Below are 17,252 nucleotides of genomic sequence, written 5' to 3'. Positions count from 1 at the left end.
GGTCAAAACGTCAATATTCTTTTAAAAAAAAAATATATAGTCCAAGCTGAGCGAAGCGAAAATTGTACGTCTATGGTCCAAGCGTCAAGATCCCAGGGCCCCCAGACGTTACTTAATTATTTTCTGAATATTGAGAGAGCGCGATAAATGACACGTCTTAATAATATTTTAAAGTATAAGCAGTAATTAAAGTATGTACACTCGCTCACACGCAAGTGCACGAATGTTCACATCGCGCTCATAATATTCGTAACGTCATTTTAATCGTATCTGGGGAATGTTTGGCACCTGCGATTGATCTGGCTGGCTACAAAAAGTATTAAAATAGTTTCCTGAGTTTCATTATATAAAAAATAGACTCAGACTAATAAGTAAGATTATGCTAGATTTTGCATACTTTAAAGAAATTTAGTGCCAACATCAAGTGCCTGGCAGTATTGAATACCCTTAAAAATCAGCACTCAGACTTTAAGAAAAGTGAGAGAGTAATATTTTAACGTACCTTTAGCATCTGATATAGTATAAATTGACCCTCGGCTCAACCTAGTAGGTATACTTCTATTAAAACTCAAAAGTACACACTAACAATATTAAATCTAACACATTTTGTTACTCAGAAAATAAGTAACTCCTGGGGTTCCTGGGATCTTGATCTTACAAAATCAAATTAATCATTTAAACTCATAGATATGTATAAACTGCCTGGCTGCATAGAAACTGCAGCTGCCTACTTGAGAAAAAATAGGCTGTTTTCAACTGTGTCAAAATTCGCAACGATGCAACTTTTTGATTTTAGTGTTTTTTCAAAATATTAGTGATTATTATAATGCAGAAAACTAAGCCCTTCAACCCTGTACTCCTCGCCTACCCCTAGTCCTACACAGTTGAACGGAATGGTTGATCCAAAAAAAAATAATGAACAGGGGCAGGTGATTTGCAAGACCGAAGAAACGGAAGTGAAATGGACTTGTCCTCCGATCCGTAACGTCACCCATCCACTGGTAACTGACCTTTTTATCCTTAGGGACTGTTAGCTGTTAGGGACAAAATTTTTTTCTTAGATAAATGACTCTGCGGCGAAGAATTTCAAAATGACCACTACTTTCTACCATGGAACCGCTTGACTAGAATATGCCTATTCTCTCTTCTTTTGAAGGTCTCAATGTGTATTTATTTCATTGGGTGTCTTTTCCAGCGCTACTACGAGTTCACGCCAGAAGAAATGAAAGCGCTGGAAGAGTGCGACAAAGAGAGCTTCTACCAGCGCTGCCTACCTTTCAGCACGTTGTTCGCCGCGCTCACTTACGCCGGCATACGACACGGTAAGAGCAACAAAGACGGATAGAGAAATTAGATGGAAGCGCTGGAGCTGCTTGACTTTCAGCACGTTGTTCGCCGCGCTCACTTACGCCGGCATACGACACGGTAAGAGCAACAAAGACGGATAGAGAAATTAGATGGAAGCGCTGGAGCTGCTTGACTTTCAGCACGTTGTTCGCCGCGCTCACTTACGCCGGCCTACGCCACGGTAAGAGCAACAAAGACGGATAGAGAAATTAGATGGAAGCGCTGGAGCTGCTTGACTTTCAGCACGTTGTTCGCCGCGCTCACTTACGCCGGCATACGACACGGTAAGAGCAACAAAGACGGATAGAGAAATTAGATGGAAGCGCTGGAGCTGCTTGACTTTCAGCACGTTGTTCGCCGCGCTCACTTACGCCGGCATACGACACGGTAAGAGCAACAAAGACGGATAGAGAAATTAGATGGAAGCGCTGGAGCTGCTTGACTTTCAGCACGTTGTTCGCCGCGCTCACTTACGCCGGCATACGACACGGTAAGAGCAACAAAGACGGATAGAGAAATTAGATGGAAGCGCTGGAGCTGCTTGACTTTCAGCACGTTGTTCGCCGCGCTCACTTACGCCGGCATACGACACGGTAAGAGCAACAAAGACGGATAGAGAAATTAGATGGAAGCGCTGGAGCTGCTTGACTTTCAGCACGTTGTTCGCCGCGCTCACTTACGCCGGCATACGACACGGTAAGAGCAACAAAGACGGATAGAGAAATTAGATGGAAGCGCTGGAGCTGCTTGACTTTCAGCACGTTGTTCGCCGCGCTCACTTACGCCGGCATACGACACGGTAAGAGCAACAAAGACGGATAGAGAAATTAGATGGAAGCGCTGGAGCTGCTTGACTTTCAGCACGTTGTTCGCCGCGCTCACTTACGCCGGCATACGACACGGTAAGAGCAACAAAGACGGATAGAGAAATTAGATGGAAGCGCTGGAGCTGCTTGACTTTCAGCACGTTGTTCGCCGCGCTCACTTACGCCGGCATACGACACGGTAAGAGCAACAAAGACGGATAGAGAAATTAGATGGAAGCGCTGGAGCTGCTTGACTTTCAGCACGTTGTTCGCCGCGCTCACTTACGCCGGCATACGACACGGTAAGAGCAACAAAGACGGATAGAGAAATTAGATGGAAGCGCTGGAGCTGCTTGACTTTCAGCACGTTGTTCGCCGCGCTCACTTACGCCGGCATACGACACGGTAAGAGCAACAAAGACGGATAGAGAAATTAGATGGAAGCGCTGGAGCTGCTTGACTTTCAGCACGTTGTTCGCCGCGCTCACTTACGCCGGCATACGACACGGTAAGAGCAACAAAGACGGATAGAGAAATTAGATGGAAGCGCTGGAGCTGCTTGACTTTCAGCACGTTGTTCGCCGCGCTCACTTACGCCGGCATACGACACGGTAAGAGCAACAAAGACGGATAGAGAAATTAGATGGAAGCGCTGGAGCTGCTTGACTTTCAGCACGTTGTTCGCCGCGCTCACTTACGCCGGCATACGACACGGTAAGAGCAACAAAGACGGATAGAGAAATTAGATGGAAGCGCTGGAGCTGCTTGACTTTCAGCACGTTGTTCGCCGCGCTCACTTACGCCGGCATACGACACGGTAAGAGCAACAAAGACGGATAGAGAAATTAGATGGAAGCGCTGGAGCTGCTTGACTTTCAGCACGTTGTTCGCCGCGCTCACTTACGCCGGCATACGACACGGTAAGAGCAACAAAGACGGATAGAGAAATTAGATGGAAGCGCTGGAGCTGCTTGACTTTCAGCACGTTGTTCGCCGCGCTCACTTACGCCGGCATACGACACGGTAAGAGCAACAAAGACGGATAGAGAAATTAGATGGAAGCGCTGGAGCTGCTTGACTTTCAGCACGTTGTTCGCCGCGCTCACTTACGCCGGCATACGACACGGTAAGAGCAACAAAGACGGATAGAGAAATTAGATGGAAGCGCTGGAGCTGCTTGACTTTCAGCACGTTGTTCGCCGCGCTCACTTACGCCGGCATACGACACGGTAAGAGCAACAAAGACGGATAGAGAAATTAGATGGAAGCGCTGGAGCTGCTTGACTTTCAGCACGTTGTTCGCCGCGCTCACTTACGCCGGCATACGACACGGTAAGAGCAACAAAGACGGATAGAGAAATTAGATGGAAGCGCTGGAGCTGCTTGACTTTCAGCACGTTGTTCGCCGCGCTCACTTACGCCGGCATACGACACGGTAAGAGCAACAAAGACGGATAGAGAAATTAGATGGAAGCGCTGGAGCTGCTTGACTTTCAGCACGTTGTTCGCCGCGCTCACTTACGCCGGCATACGACACGGTAAGAGCAACAAAGACGGATAGAGAAATTAGATGGAAGCGCTGGAGCTGCTTGACTTTCAGCACGTTGTTCGCCGCGCTCACTTACGCCGGCATACGACACGGTAAGAGCAACAAAGACGGATAGAGAAATTAGATGGAAGCGCTGGAGCTGCTTGACTTTCAGCACGTTGTTCGCCGCGCTCACTTACGCCGGCATACGACACGGTAAGAGCAACAAAGACGGATAGAGAAATTAGATGGAAGCGCTGGAGCTGCTTGACTTTCAGCACGTTGTTCGCCGCGCTCACTTACGCCGGCATACGACACGGTAAGAGCAACAAAGACGGATAGAGAAATTAGATGGAAGCGCTGGAGCTGCTTGACTTTCAGCACGTTGTTCGCCGCGCTCACTTACGCCGGCATACGACACGGTAAGAGCAACAAAGACGGATAGAGAAATTAGATGGAAGCGCTGGAGCTGCTTGACTTTCAGCACGTTGTTCGCCGCGCTCACTTACGCCGGCATACGACACGGTAAGAGCAACAAAGACGGATAGAGAAATTAGATGGAAGCGCTGGAGCTGCTTGACTTTCAGCACGTTGTTCGCCGCGCTCACTTACGCCGGCATACGACACGGTAAGAGCAACAAAGACGGATAGAGAAATTAGATGGAAGCGCTGGAGCTGCTTGACACTCAGCACGCCGCCGCCGTTCTCCGCTCTCACGCCGATATTTTGTACATACGGTAAGAACAACGGTTTAACAGATTGGATAGAGAAATAAAATGGAAGCGCTCGACGAGTGTGACAAAAAGAACTTCTACCATGCTTTGTACAGTTGTTGTTGGGATTTGCTGGAAGGTTCTTGTTAAAAATCTGTATTATTGATGTTCCTTAATCTAAGGTTTTTGCCTCTATTTTCTTTCCAATAATCTTCAAAGTTCAAAACAAGTAAACTTATTTTAATGTAGGTAAAGCAAGTACAGAAATAATTCAGTTACAGTTTTATAATAATTTTTTTAGTATAATATTAAGTACCTACCGCCACAAAACGGCCACGAAAAGAGAAAATAGACAAGTTCATAGAAGTAAGAATTTAAGGTGCGGTTTTATAACAATATTAGTCTGGATAATAATGGTTTAAACGGTAAAATAATAAATACTTAGCTAACGAACAGTTTTCTTGTTGGTAGTTGAGGCTGGTGTAGTAGTTTGTGTGCGAGTTACGATTGTGCTTTTCGTAATAAAAACTCTACCTACTCACTTGAAATTCATAGACCTATTTTTATTAATTACATACTTGCAAATTATTTAATTAAGGTCACAGTATTCACAAATACAATAAATACTTAAATACAAAAATCACAGAACAAAAAATGTCATCCAAATCATTGTAACGAGGCAGGGTGCCCAAAACGCTGGCAGTGTTGACTAACTTTTCTAAGTTGTACTTACTGCAATTGTATCGCCTTGCTTTGGTGAAGGAAGACATCGTGAGGAACCTTGCATGCCTGAGTTCCATAATGTTCTCAAAGATGTGTGAAGTTTTTCATGGTGGTGGAGGAGAGCGTGCTCAGTAGTGGCTTGACGATGGGTTGCTCGTGACTCGTGATGATGAAATTGCAAATTAAGTAGTTAAGTATTTATTTCCCCACTTGTTACTTCTGTGAACTTCTTGTTTTAGGGTGCCTTAGAAGACATCCTCATTTCGGCGCGTTCCCCAAAGTAGCGATCGCTGCCTTGCTTGGCCACTCTGTCGGGAGGTTGAGCTACATCCCGGAATGTGAACTCAAACTGCGAGAACTGCCCAACGATAGCCATTTGGGAAACACCATGCGAAAATATTTCAAAGAGAGAAATCCGCCGAAAAACCTAAAGTAACAGATTCTTTTGTGGCCCCCATAAATAACCAATCAATAATTTCATTGCGAATTATGGCTTAAACCTAGTGGCCCTAAACCCTACAGTCTTCCACCTCATGACGAGCAATATTTTAAAATAAATGTTCCTTTTTATTTGTATTGTAAATTATTTGCAAACCTCTGGGACCGCCTAATTAATATCGCAGCGATGTGAGTAGATAATTTCCAAGAAATTACGGTTTTATATCCTTTAAAAATCCCGTGAGATCAACAAGACTTAGGAATGCAATTCCTTGCAGCATCAGGTTTTTACTTGGTAAAGATACGAATACCTTCAATATCAATTTTTATAACCGACAGTTTTCTATCAGCTTTGATCACATGATCCCCTGCAGCATCAGGATTGAGGAGTTGGGATCTAAATTTTTATAGGACAAGACAATATCGCAAAGCTCCTCTATCGAATAAAAAAAAAATACGCAATTCGGTTCAGAAATCTCGGGAGATTTCGTTATACATGGTTAGAAAAACACAAATCGTTTTTTGAAAGTCGGTTAAAAAAGTAGCCTATGCTACTCCCTGGTTAATCCTTTACTTGTCTGTAAAAGTCCCGTCAAAATCGGTTCAGCCGTTCCGAAGACTAGCCCGTTCAAGTCGACAGACAGACGACAGACAAAAATTTTTAAAACGTGTGATTCAGTTATGGTACCGTTCAAGTAACCATATGAGGTAGTTATTTCGAAATTACTGACAGACACTTCAATTTTATTTATTAGTATAGATAGTAGTATACCTAACTAGTATACCTACGAGTACTAACCTACTCGTACCTATTACAGCTCAGTTGGTAGCCATGTTCAAATACAAAAGTAGAGTAATATAGTACCTATATTGAAGAAATATTAATAAAGAAATGTTGATTAGAAAAGTGAAGTCATTTTTCAAATCCAAGATGGCGGACATGCACACTTTAGAAAAATAGATGTGGGTGTCGTTTTATGGGTTTTCTGGGGTGCTGATTTTGATAGTGACATTTATTTTCAAATCCAAGATGGCGGACATCGGTTCAAAAACAAAAAAAAAATAGCTGCCTTTTTTGATTTTGACACAAGTTTCCTCTTGTGTGATCGCAGGGAACCTTAGATACCTATCGATTTTGAAAGAAATCGGTCTAATATCAAAAAAACAAAAAACAAAAAAGCTGCCTATTTTTCTGATTTTGGCAAAACTTTTCACTTTTAGGATCACAGTGAACCCTAAATATCGATTTCGAAAGAAATCGGTCCAATAACAAAAATAAAACAACAAAATAGCTGCTAGTTTTCCTGATTTTGACAAAAGTTTCTTCTTGTATGATCACAGGAAACCCTATAGATATCGATTTTGAAAGAAATCAGTCCAATAACAAAAAAAAAACAAAATAGGTAAGTACAGTTTTTTCTGATTTTGACAAAACTTTTCTCTTTTTAACCGACTTCAAAAAAAGGAGGAGGTTCTCAATTCGTCGGAATCTTTTTTTTAATGTATGTTCACCGATTCCTCAAAGACCCCTGAACCGATTTGGAAATTATTTTTTCGTTTGAAAGGGTATGTTGTACAGGTGGTTCCATATAAATTCGGTGAAGATCTGATGAATATCTTCGAAGATGGAGAACAGAACTCCTCAATGGATAAGAGCAAATTCCTCGCGATCAGTGTATTAGCTTAGTAAACAGTAGGGTTTTAACTGGGCATAGCATATTATAGTACAATGGGGCCACTAAAAATTGTGAAATAAAAAAAATTCAAAAGAAAAATAAAACCGACTTCAAAAACCACAAGCACAAAAAGAAATAAATAATTTTTGATTAGTTACACGTGTAATGTACCTAGGTATGAAGTCGGGTGAGCTTCACATTTAGTCGGTTTTATTTTTCTTTTGAAATTTTTTTAAAAATTAAATAGCAGCAATTTTTTTCTAATTGCACAGTTTCCTCTTTTTTGATGACAGGGAACCTAGATATAGATTTACAAATTAATTTCTTTAACAGGGCTCTCTCCGTCACTTACTCCACACAATCGTAGTTCCAATTTCATTTGAATATTAAGCAACCAAAGTCCATGAAATTTTGCAGACATATTCTAGAAACTAATATCTGTGCCTGTGGTGTTTTAGATTTTTCTAAAAATATGTAGTTTTAAAATTACAGGGGCTCAAAGATTTGTATGTGAATTTTTAAGACCGCGTAACTTTGAAACCGAATATTTTAACAGACAGAAAAACAATTTTACTGTTATATTATTATTTCAGCGTTTATTAAGACGATTGCAGTCGGGTTTTAGTTTCCACCTTTATCTTGTTTGTCAATATTAAACTTTACTAGCCATATTCTAGCGATCGAGTAGGTTTTTAACTTGAGCTAAATCCTAAATACACCCTTACCATTATTATATCAATCTTACCCGCACAGAGTACATGTCTATTGTACCCGTTTCTACTGAATGTACATACTTTATGGCCTATGGTCTGTACTTTATAGTGTCGCATAAGTTCCCGATTTCTCGGGAGATCTACTGATTTTAGTTATTGTCTCCCAATATCCTGATTTAGCAATCCTGTCACCCGAATTTTTGAATTTTCAACTCATTTGAAATAATATTCTGAAAATAGAAAATAATAAACAGTGGAATAAACTTTCTACCGAGTCATAGGTAAATCACACACAAAAAGTTGTGAGAAAATAATCAAAGTTGCCACAATTTTAATATGATTGAGTGAATTTTCAAGGAATTTTCACAAAAATAAATAAGTAAAACAAAAGTTGAAAAAACTATAACCCGACTACGGAAAAAATGAGACAACTTGAAGCCGACTTGGTACAAGTAAAATAAACTAAAAAGAATGATACAAGATTGTGCTTAGTGCTATCATCGTCTTGATTGAGATTCAATACAAAGGCCGTGGTCGTGCGTTGTTGCTATACTATATTGCTTGTACTATATGAAAAATTCTATGAGCTATGCGTTGTAAGCAGCTAGTGGCGCCATCTGGGGTTTCTGTCACTTGGTATATTTTAATAATAACTATATTTATATTTATGAACTCAAAATTTTTTCCTCTTTCGTTGGACATCCCACTCGACACAATAGCAATAAAAAAAAAATTTGAGACCCTCACTTTTTTGATGTAACTTCCGTCAGGCCGATTTTTTTCGTATAAAGTATAACCTAGTCACCCGGGCCATTACAAAGAATCGATTGACACCTCATTCATCAAAATCGGCCCAGTAGTTTAGGCACTACGGTGGAACACACAGAACATACATAGACTGCTAAAATCATAACCCTTCCTTTCGGCTTTCCCGTAGTCGGGTAAAAAGAAGTGGTATGAAGGCGGAAATGATTAATTAATGAACAATAATCATAAACAATTAATTAATATACACAGTGATGTAATCAATGTATGATCGATGTAATATATATTATAGATATTAAATAATGTTATATCAATCATATTAAATATCAAATACTTTTGTTTTATTCCGAAAAAAATCCCCCGATTTCTCCCGATTTTTAGTTAGCAAGTTTAACGATTTTTAATTTTACACTCTTGCAACACTGTTTTTTTTTTCCTGGTCGGCGCTCTTTATTTTTGGTCGTTAAAGTTTCTTTGGTTTCTTATAAGTCTATTTATTATTGATTAAAATAATATTATTTAATAATATAGTAGGGATCTCATGAACCAAAGGTTAAAATTAATATTTTATTAACATGAGCGATCCAAGTGCTTTCGGACTTGAGGACGGCGCAGCGAGTGGCCCTGCACGATTGAACCCGGTAAGAGAGGTTATGTGATCATTTTTCAGTAACTTTTCTTCATAGAACTTCGATCATTATTGTACAAGATAATATTATTGTGTAGTCCCATCAAAATCTAGTAGAAAAAGTGTCCGCTTCGAGTTTATAACAGAACTAGACTAAGCAGAAACACATTTTCCCACAAACCAGGTACCTACATGAAACTACCTCCATTTCATTTTATAATAAATAAAATGAAATGGTATACTTTGTATGCTTTCGTGTACATTTACATTTGATAGTGGATACTTAAAGTAACATTAATATATGAGGCCGTGCCAGGGCATTGCAAATATCCTTGTAAATCCTAAATCAAAGTGTTAAAATTGAGAACCTACTTGTATGATATAAACTTGTTGTGTTGATTACTTACAAGTGTTAAGTACACTGGTGAGCACTGGTGTTGGCTGGTTTGTCGTCCGCGTTGCTGCTATGATTGTCTTGTACACCTATGACGGGAGTGGCAGGAGAGCGCGTAGTAAACGGCTGCGCTTGTGCAGGCGCAGTACAAGTTCTCGCAGGATGAGTTGCGAGTGCTGAAGGAGTGCAACACGGAGAGCTTCTACCAGCGCTCGCTGCCGCTGGGAACAGGGTTTGGTCTGGCAGCTTTTTTTGGTGTTCAAGGAGGTAAGTGGACTTGTTGTGATCAATTATTAAATAATTTCACTAAAAACAAGCAATTTACTCTCTTGAATAGTTCCGTCTGTCATCTCTTAAGAAATATATTAATTTTTCACCTTTAGGACCAATCTTATACAGGCAGCATTCCAATGTAACAAGATTTTACAGAGGTATAAACTACAATACCACAGAAAACAACCAAAATGTGCATTAAATTAAAAACATTAAAACTTGCTCTTTTTTACATGACTGCAACACAAGAAATGAATGCATTAGTCACAAGTTTGATTATTTGTTTGTGGCGCTCTAGAGTCTAGAGCAAAAGCGTAGACTGATTTAAAGGCTCTTGCCTCCATAGATAACTTAATCTTGAGAGTGTTGCTAAAAATACCAAAGTAAAAAGCAAGCTCAATGCCATTATAAAAATAAAATGTGTAATGTTTTGATTAAATAACTACCAGAAATGATGCAGTGCAGACAACTTTCCAGTTTTAATTTTTTTTAAGTGTAAGCTCATCATTTGCAGGTCACTTGAAACCAAATCCACGTTTCGGTGCGTTCCCCAAAGTGACGTTGGCTGTGATAGTGGGCTACTTCCTGGGGAAGCTGTCGTACCAGCAGGCATGTGCGGAGAAGCTCATGGCGCTACCTGGCAGCTACATAGGTCAGCTCTTGAGAGAGAAGAAGGAAGGAAGGTCTGGGTATGTATCTATTCATCTGTCCCTCGCCTATATCTCACGAACCGTAATAGGTAAAGATTTAAATTTTGTAACATTACATGAAATAATGGTGCTTGTTCCAGATTCCCGTCACCGCGCTCGCCCGCAATGTTCGGCGCGTCGCCCGAGGACATTTACTCGGACGCGGGCCCCGGCAGCTCGCTGGACCTGGACATGGACAGGCCGCTGTTCGGCGACGACCACTACCGAGCCGGTCAAGAGTCCGGTAAGTGTGACTGTATACTGGTTATACAGATAAGTGCTTCCCTGTCCACTTTTTCTTTCTTTTTATCTTTATGTTACAACTTTCTGGTACAAATAAAAATAAAATAAAAATAACTTACGGTCATGCGAGTGCGACTGGTTTCATGTGAGGAAGCCTAATGCTCTCTGTCTGGTTCACACTAAATGAACGCGTTCTGTCTCTCTACTCGCGTCCTGCTGAACGATTGTACAGCTGGATGGTTGCAGGAGTGGGGCCGACGCAGGCGGAGGGCGGGGGCGCGCGGCCCGCGCTGTCGTACGACGAGCTGCGGCGCCGGAACCGCGGCGAGTACTCCGAGGCCCGGCAGGACCCATACAAGTGAGTGTTCACGAGAGCTCGCAGCACACACAAGCGGTGCGGGAGTGTGATAATGTCACTGCTACGTATTTTTTAAATAAAAGTTTATTTAGCTCAATGGAACACACGAGAAAGCAAATAATTATTATACAGAAGATAAGCGCTTCCCTATCCAAGGTTTATCTGTTTTCTTTAAATCTTCTTAAATTTCTGGTACAAAAAATAAATTGAATAAAAAGATTACTTCCATCTATTTTTAGTGTGATACATGAAGTAAATACAATACAATACAGTAGAAATTATTCATTTGGATAATGTGTGTTACAAAAGATGATATTACAAAAGTTCAACACATTAGCCGAGTGGGGTACTGTTAATATTGTGTTAGTTAATTATACCTACCTACAAATTTTAAATGTTTTTTTTATGTAGATTGACATGCGGTTCGTAAAATGACACGCATTAACAACATTAAATACATGTCATGAGATTCTTGTCGGATCAAATTTTTTCAGGTAACATTTTATTCTAACGTCAAAATGCTTTGCAACCGGCTGAGGTATGTCGGTTCTACGGATGTCCTCATTTCTGATTTGGTCACAAGGAGGAACTCCAAGCATAGGTGTTTCCATCGCCCGCTGAGTGACTCTTGAGCTGTCTTATGTGGCCCATAGTTGGCGACCATGTCTCGGATCCATATGTCATTCTATGTTGTAATGAATGTTAATTGAATTACATTCCAGAATCGAACCCAGCAACATCCCGCCGATCGCTCGAGCCAAGCCGGACCCTCCGAGGTCATCGTCGACGAATAAGTACGGGGATACGATGGAATAGACACATGCAATGAAGCGACCGGAATATTTACATGTTAGTTTTTTGGGCAAACGAATATTGGCGATGGCCTATCCTGAGACTACGCCGGGCGTGGTGTAATCTCAGGATAGGCGTAAATAAATAATGTGTGTGACATACTTAATACTGGCAGATAACATTGACGGGTCCTACGTAGTGCAGTGCAAGTTGAAATACAACTCGACAGATCCGTTTAAACATTTTAAAGCTATTTAAAGCTTTCGATGATAAGAAGTGAATTTCGCATCTTTGGAAGTGGAACTAGTATACATGTGACCCGTCGATATTATTCTTTGTTACTTCAGGTCGCTTGTGTTGTGCTGCAATATACCCACAAACTTTAAAGTAAGCTTTAATTAATTTTTGACTGATCAAAGGGAATGTTTTACTTAAAGCCAGGGACAAAACTAGTGGAAAACGCGCGCGTAATTTTCTCTAGCAGATAATATTGAGGTCATGTAAGGCGCAGCGCGAGCGGGAGAGGCCGCGCGCAGCTCAGCGTGGCGCACTGGCTGCGCAGCCAACCCAGCTTGTTGCCACTGAACACTCCCGGGTACTCGTAAACTTATTTTTATCGAATCCGCCGCATTTTTCTTTACCGATAGCGAGGACCGATTTAGGCACCGTAAACCTCATACGCAAATTTATTAACCACTCCCTGCCTAGCAAAGGCACCGCGTCTTTAATGTATAATTTAAGATTTTCATTGATAAAGCCATACTTAACGGGCACTATAATATAACCGACACATTTAGTCACTTCCGTCATAGCTTTTTAGCTTGTAACTATTATCATTTACTTTTTTTTTTTCTTTAATCTGGCTTTACTCTGATTAGCCAATGTCAAGTTTGTGATATTTTCAAGTTATTGAATTTATACAAGTATGGACTCCGTTTGCGCCGGCGCCCGCCGACATACGCGCGGCACCCCTTTAGAGCGCTTCCCAGTCAGTTCCACCACCAAAAAACACCAACTAATACAAAAACCAGCCACTCTTAACAAAAAAAACACTCCAAACAAGCACAGCACGCGCGCCAGCAAACGCCATCGCAGACGAAGTCCATCATTTACATTGTATTTCGAAAACATCTCCGCATATATTTTGTCACTTATACATGACTAGCGACCACCCGCGACTTCACACTGCTACTGCACAAAGCTGTCAACAGGTGGCGCTGCAAACTATGACATCGCGATACTATTCACCAATTTTAATGTAGGCATATATAAAATTTATCCCGTAGCTGGTATACTATTCGAATTTTATTCGATGTTGACAGATAGTAAGTGAATTTTTGCAGTTGATACTCTTAGTCCTAACTGGTATCAGTAATATAGGCGAACCGGTATCATCATGCATGGCCAGCCGCCTATTGGCCACGGTCACTTCGGCCACTACCGGATCCGATCCCGTCAGTCGTACCATGTAAAGCCCGCAGGGGCCTCCGACTCCTTCGACATCATAATACCCAGCCGAGTTGTCACGTTCGCCGTCACACGTTCTATCCCTTCCACTCGATGCGCTGTATCTAGCCAGAAGACTCGACCTCACTGCGGATATTAAAAAACTCCAAGAAAAAAAAAATATTGCTAAATCCAAATTTCGTTTGAACCCGAGTGATGCTAATCGTGAAAAATATCACAGGGCACGTAATCGCTGCAACACGGTGTGTAGAGATAGCCAACGACGCCATATCTATAAATCGGTTGTCGAGGAAGAAGACTCTTCAAAAATGTGGAGTTTTCTCAGATCTTTAGGGGTTGGAAAGTCAAAACAAACTGTAGATTCTCCTAATTTAGACCTAAATCAATTAAATCAACATTTCTCCTCTTCTGCTACTATAAATAGTACTGCTAAATTAAGCATTATTCACCAACTTTCTGCTATATCAACTCCCGACTTTCCTCCTTTTTTCTTTAGCCAAATTACTGTCAGTGATGTTAAGAAGAATATCTTAGCCATCTCTTCCGACGCTGTTGGATCTGACTGCATTAGTCGTAAGATGATCATTCCAATCCTCGATATCATAGCTCCTATTATCACATACATCTTTAACTATTCCATTGATTCCAAAGTTTTCCCTTCATCCTGGAAAGACGCTCAAATAATCCCACTCCCTAAGAAATCTAATCCAACTTATATCGACTATCGTCCCATATCCATTCTTCCTTTTCTGTCAAAAGCACTTGAACGCCTTATACACCAACAGCTGAGTACATTCCTTTCTAAAAACAATCTTCTAAACCCTTTTCAATCTGGCTTCCGTCCTGGTCATAGCACGACTACGGCATTAATTAAAATTACCGATGACATACGGCAGGGTATGGACAATCAACAGGTTACGGTACTGACATTGCTTGATTTTAGCAATGCCTTCAATACCGTAGACTTTGATATTCTACTCGCTGTATTGAGTTCTCTTAACATATCTCCTGAGGTAATTGGCTGGTTTCGAAGTTACTTGCATGGACGCAGACAACGTGTACGAGTTCAAGATTCATTTTCTAGTTGGTCTGTTGTAAGGGCTGGCGTCCCGCAAGGTGGCGTGTTGTCTCCTCTCTTGTTTTCTACTTTCATTAATTCAATTTGCTCCCACATATCATCTCTTTATCACCTGTATGCAGACGATCTACAAATTTTAAAGTGGAGTAACTCGTATGGGCTGGCAGTGAATCCAAAGAAGACACAGGTCATCATTATCGGGAGTCCAAAATTAATGTCACGGGTAACACTAACACAGCTGCCGCCCGTCATGTTCGATGGGGTTCATATTCCATATAGTGACAAAGTCAAAAATCTGGGCATTACCTTTGACCAATCTCTATCTTGGATACCGCAAATGAGTGAGCTGAGCAGGAAGATGTTTGGTGCAGTCGGCTCCCTCCGAAGATTACGTAATGTTCTTCCCATACCTACTAAGGTTGCGCTGGCTCAGTCTCTTCTTCTACCAATCCTAGATTACGCTACCTGTTATATTAACCTGACTGAGGAGCAACTGAACAAACTTGAGCGGCTTCAAACTCTGTGTATAAGGTTCATATTTGGGCTACGAAAGTATGACCACGTTTCCGAGTTCCGCCGAAAGCTCAAGTGGCTCCCGATACGACTTCGCAGGAATACTCACATTCTTCATCTTCTTTACTGTATACTCTTCAATCCTTCCACCCCTCTTTATCTTAAAGAACGATTTGAGTACCTATGTAACACACACTCCTTATCTCTTCGTTCTCAAAATAATCTACGGCTGAAAATACTACCTACCTACACACTCCTCCTCCTATTATGCTAAATCTTTTACTGTTACCGCTATACTGCTCTGGAACTCTCTCCCCTTGGATATCAAACAGTCTAAATCTCTGTCTATTTTCAAAACGAAACTGAAACTATTCTATTTACCCTCGATCTGATGTGTTTATTTATTTATTTCTACTTTTTATTCCTCGTATCTGTCGTATATTCCTATCCTTATTCCGTTCTTATTTACTGTAATATTATTATTATTATTTACTTGATTATTTATTTTAAATTTTATATATACATTATGTTTATTTACTTTATTTTATTAGTACACCCCTTCCCCTTTCTTTAATTTTTATTATCTCCTCACCCTAAGGTTGCCTGGAAGAGATCGCTATTTTAGCGATAAGGCCGCCTTTTGTACATAAATCTTTATTGTTATTTATATATTACTGTCTTATTGGTGTACAATAAAGAATATTTTACTTACTTTACTTTTTACTTACTCCGCTTCCCGCCCCGCACTAGGACATTAGGTCTTTTACACTATTTAGATAATTTCATTTGCTTGTTTTTTGTGTGTCATCTTCATCAATATTATGAGATGAAATATCTATCTAATATTGTCGTGAAGTTTCACTGTATAGACCACATACAAACTGGTCTCTCAAGTTCTCCTCTAGGTAGGTTTGGTGTTTGGTACGGATTGGGTTTTGGATTGGGGTAAACTGAAATAGAATTTTTAGTTGCATCCTTGCTATCATGTTGCATGACTTGTAGCTTCAGGTTATTAAAATTCTGGTTTGATGATTGGTTCGTTATGGGTTTTGGATTTGGATTTATTTTCATTTTCTTGCCTATTTATATTTTTCATATTACATGTTTGCCGGATTATTTTTACGGGTTTTAAGTCAATTTTTGGTACGGATGGTTTGATATTTTTTTTCTTGTTCTTGGTCGCTTTATTTTTGATCACTGGCTTTTGTATACTAGGGTTGTCTCGTAGGAGTTTTTTTCACACTATGGTAGTGCGCAAAAGTTGCATTCCTATGATCATCGCTTCTGTCGATGGTAGATAGGTGACTTCATGTCTTTTTACTTCCAGATCAATGCTGACTACCATGTCGGTTTTTATCTCAGAGCCATCGGCTAATTTTATTGTATTTTAATTTTTCACTATTCCTTTAATATTTTGCTTGACTTGGTCCATAATTTGCCTGTAACCGTGTTCGTCGAGCCTGTATCTACCAGCGCCTTGAACGTTTTTCTGTATACTTTGACGTAGATGAACATTTCCTTGGGCATTTGCCGTGTATGCCTCTGGTTTTATTTTGCCCGTATTCTCTGTTTTCTTATAGCGGTTCCGTGATAATTTTCCCAGACATTCACACTGGTGCAGAAAATAATTTGTTTGTATCTGCACTCTTGAGATCTGTGATTGCCGCATTTCCAGTACTAGGCTTGTGAGGCGTCATTTGCGTGTATGAGTTTTCTTTTGGCTCTGGGTTCTTTAACTTTTGGGGTTGACAAAGTGATGGTTTGACTCATGTTCGCTATGTTCGTATTCAGATGGCAGCGATATACAATTAGATTTGTCCCTAGCTTTAAAGTGACCAATCCACATTGAGCTATGCTGTGTGTGTGCTGTGTTTTTTTCTATAAACTAGTGATGCTGTGAAATGTACAAGAAAAGTGCAAGCAAGATAAACGGAAGATTGAGTGTGATGACCAGCGAGCCAGCATGCCTTGCAACATCCTTCTTGCTGTGTTAAACACAGCAAAGCGGTTTGTTTTTATCTTCATCATAATCTAAGAGATACCTACAGCCCAGCGCAGCATAGCTCAGTGTAGATTGGTCACCTTTAGTTCTTACTCCTTATGTTAAT

General features: G+C 40.6%; 2 protein-coding genes across 2 annotated transcripts; both read left to right on the top strand.

The window, feature by feature from the left end:
- Positions 1 to 1,162: 1,162 nt before the first annotated feature.
- Positions 1,163 to 5,687, top strand: LOC123880449 (OCIA domain-containing protein 1-like). The gene is made up of 2 exons (XM_045928576.1): positions 1,163 to 1,322; positions 5,357 to 5,687. The coding sequence occupies exons 1-2, from the start codon at positions 1,163 to 1,165 to the stop codon at positions 5,551 to 5,553; spliced, it is 357 nt and encodes a 118-aa protein (XP_045784532.1). The 3' UTR covers positions 5,554 to 5,687.
- A 3,454-nt stretch (positions 5,688 to 9,141) lies between these two features.
- LOC123880297 (OCIA domain-containing protein 1-like) lies at positions 9,142 to 12,968 on the top strand. The gene is made up of 6 exons (XM_045928338.1): positions 9,142 to 9,350; positions 9,872 to 9,998; positions 10,519 to 10,693; positions 10,795 to 10,937; positions 11,183 to 11,294; positions 12,017 to 12,968. The coding sequence occupies exons 1-6, from the start codon at positions 9,285 to 9,287 to the stop codon at positions 12,108 to 12,110; spliced, it is 717 nt and encodes a 238-aa protein (XP_045784294.1). The 5' UTR covers positions 9,142 to 9,284; the 3' UTR covers positions 12,111 to 12,968.
- Positions 12,969 to 17,252: the final 4,284 nt, after the last annotated feature.

Source organism: Maniola jurtina, chromosome Z (assembly GCF_905333055.1).
Source record: "Maniola jurtina chromosome Z, ilManJurt1.1, whole genome shotgun sequence".
Lineage (NCBI taxonomy): Eukaryota > Metazoa > Arthropoda > Insecta > Lepidoptera > Nymphalidae > Maniola > Maniola jurtina.
Note: the sequence above shows the minus strand (reverse complement) of the source record. Positions and strands in the feature narration are given on the sequence as shown.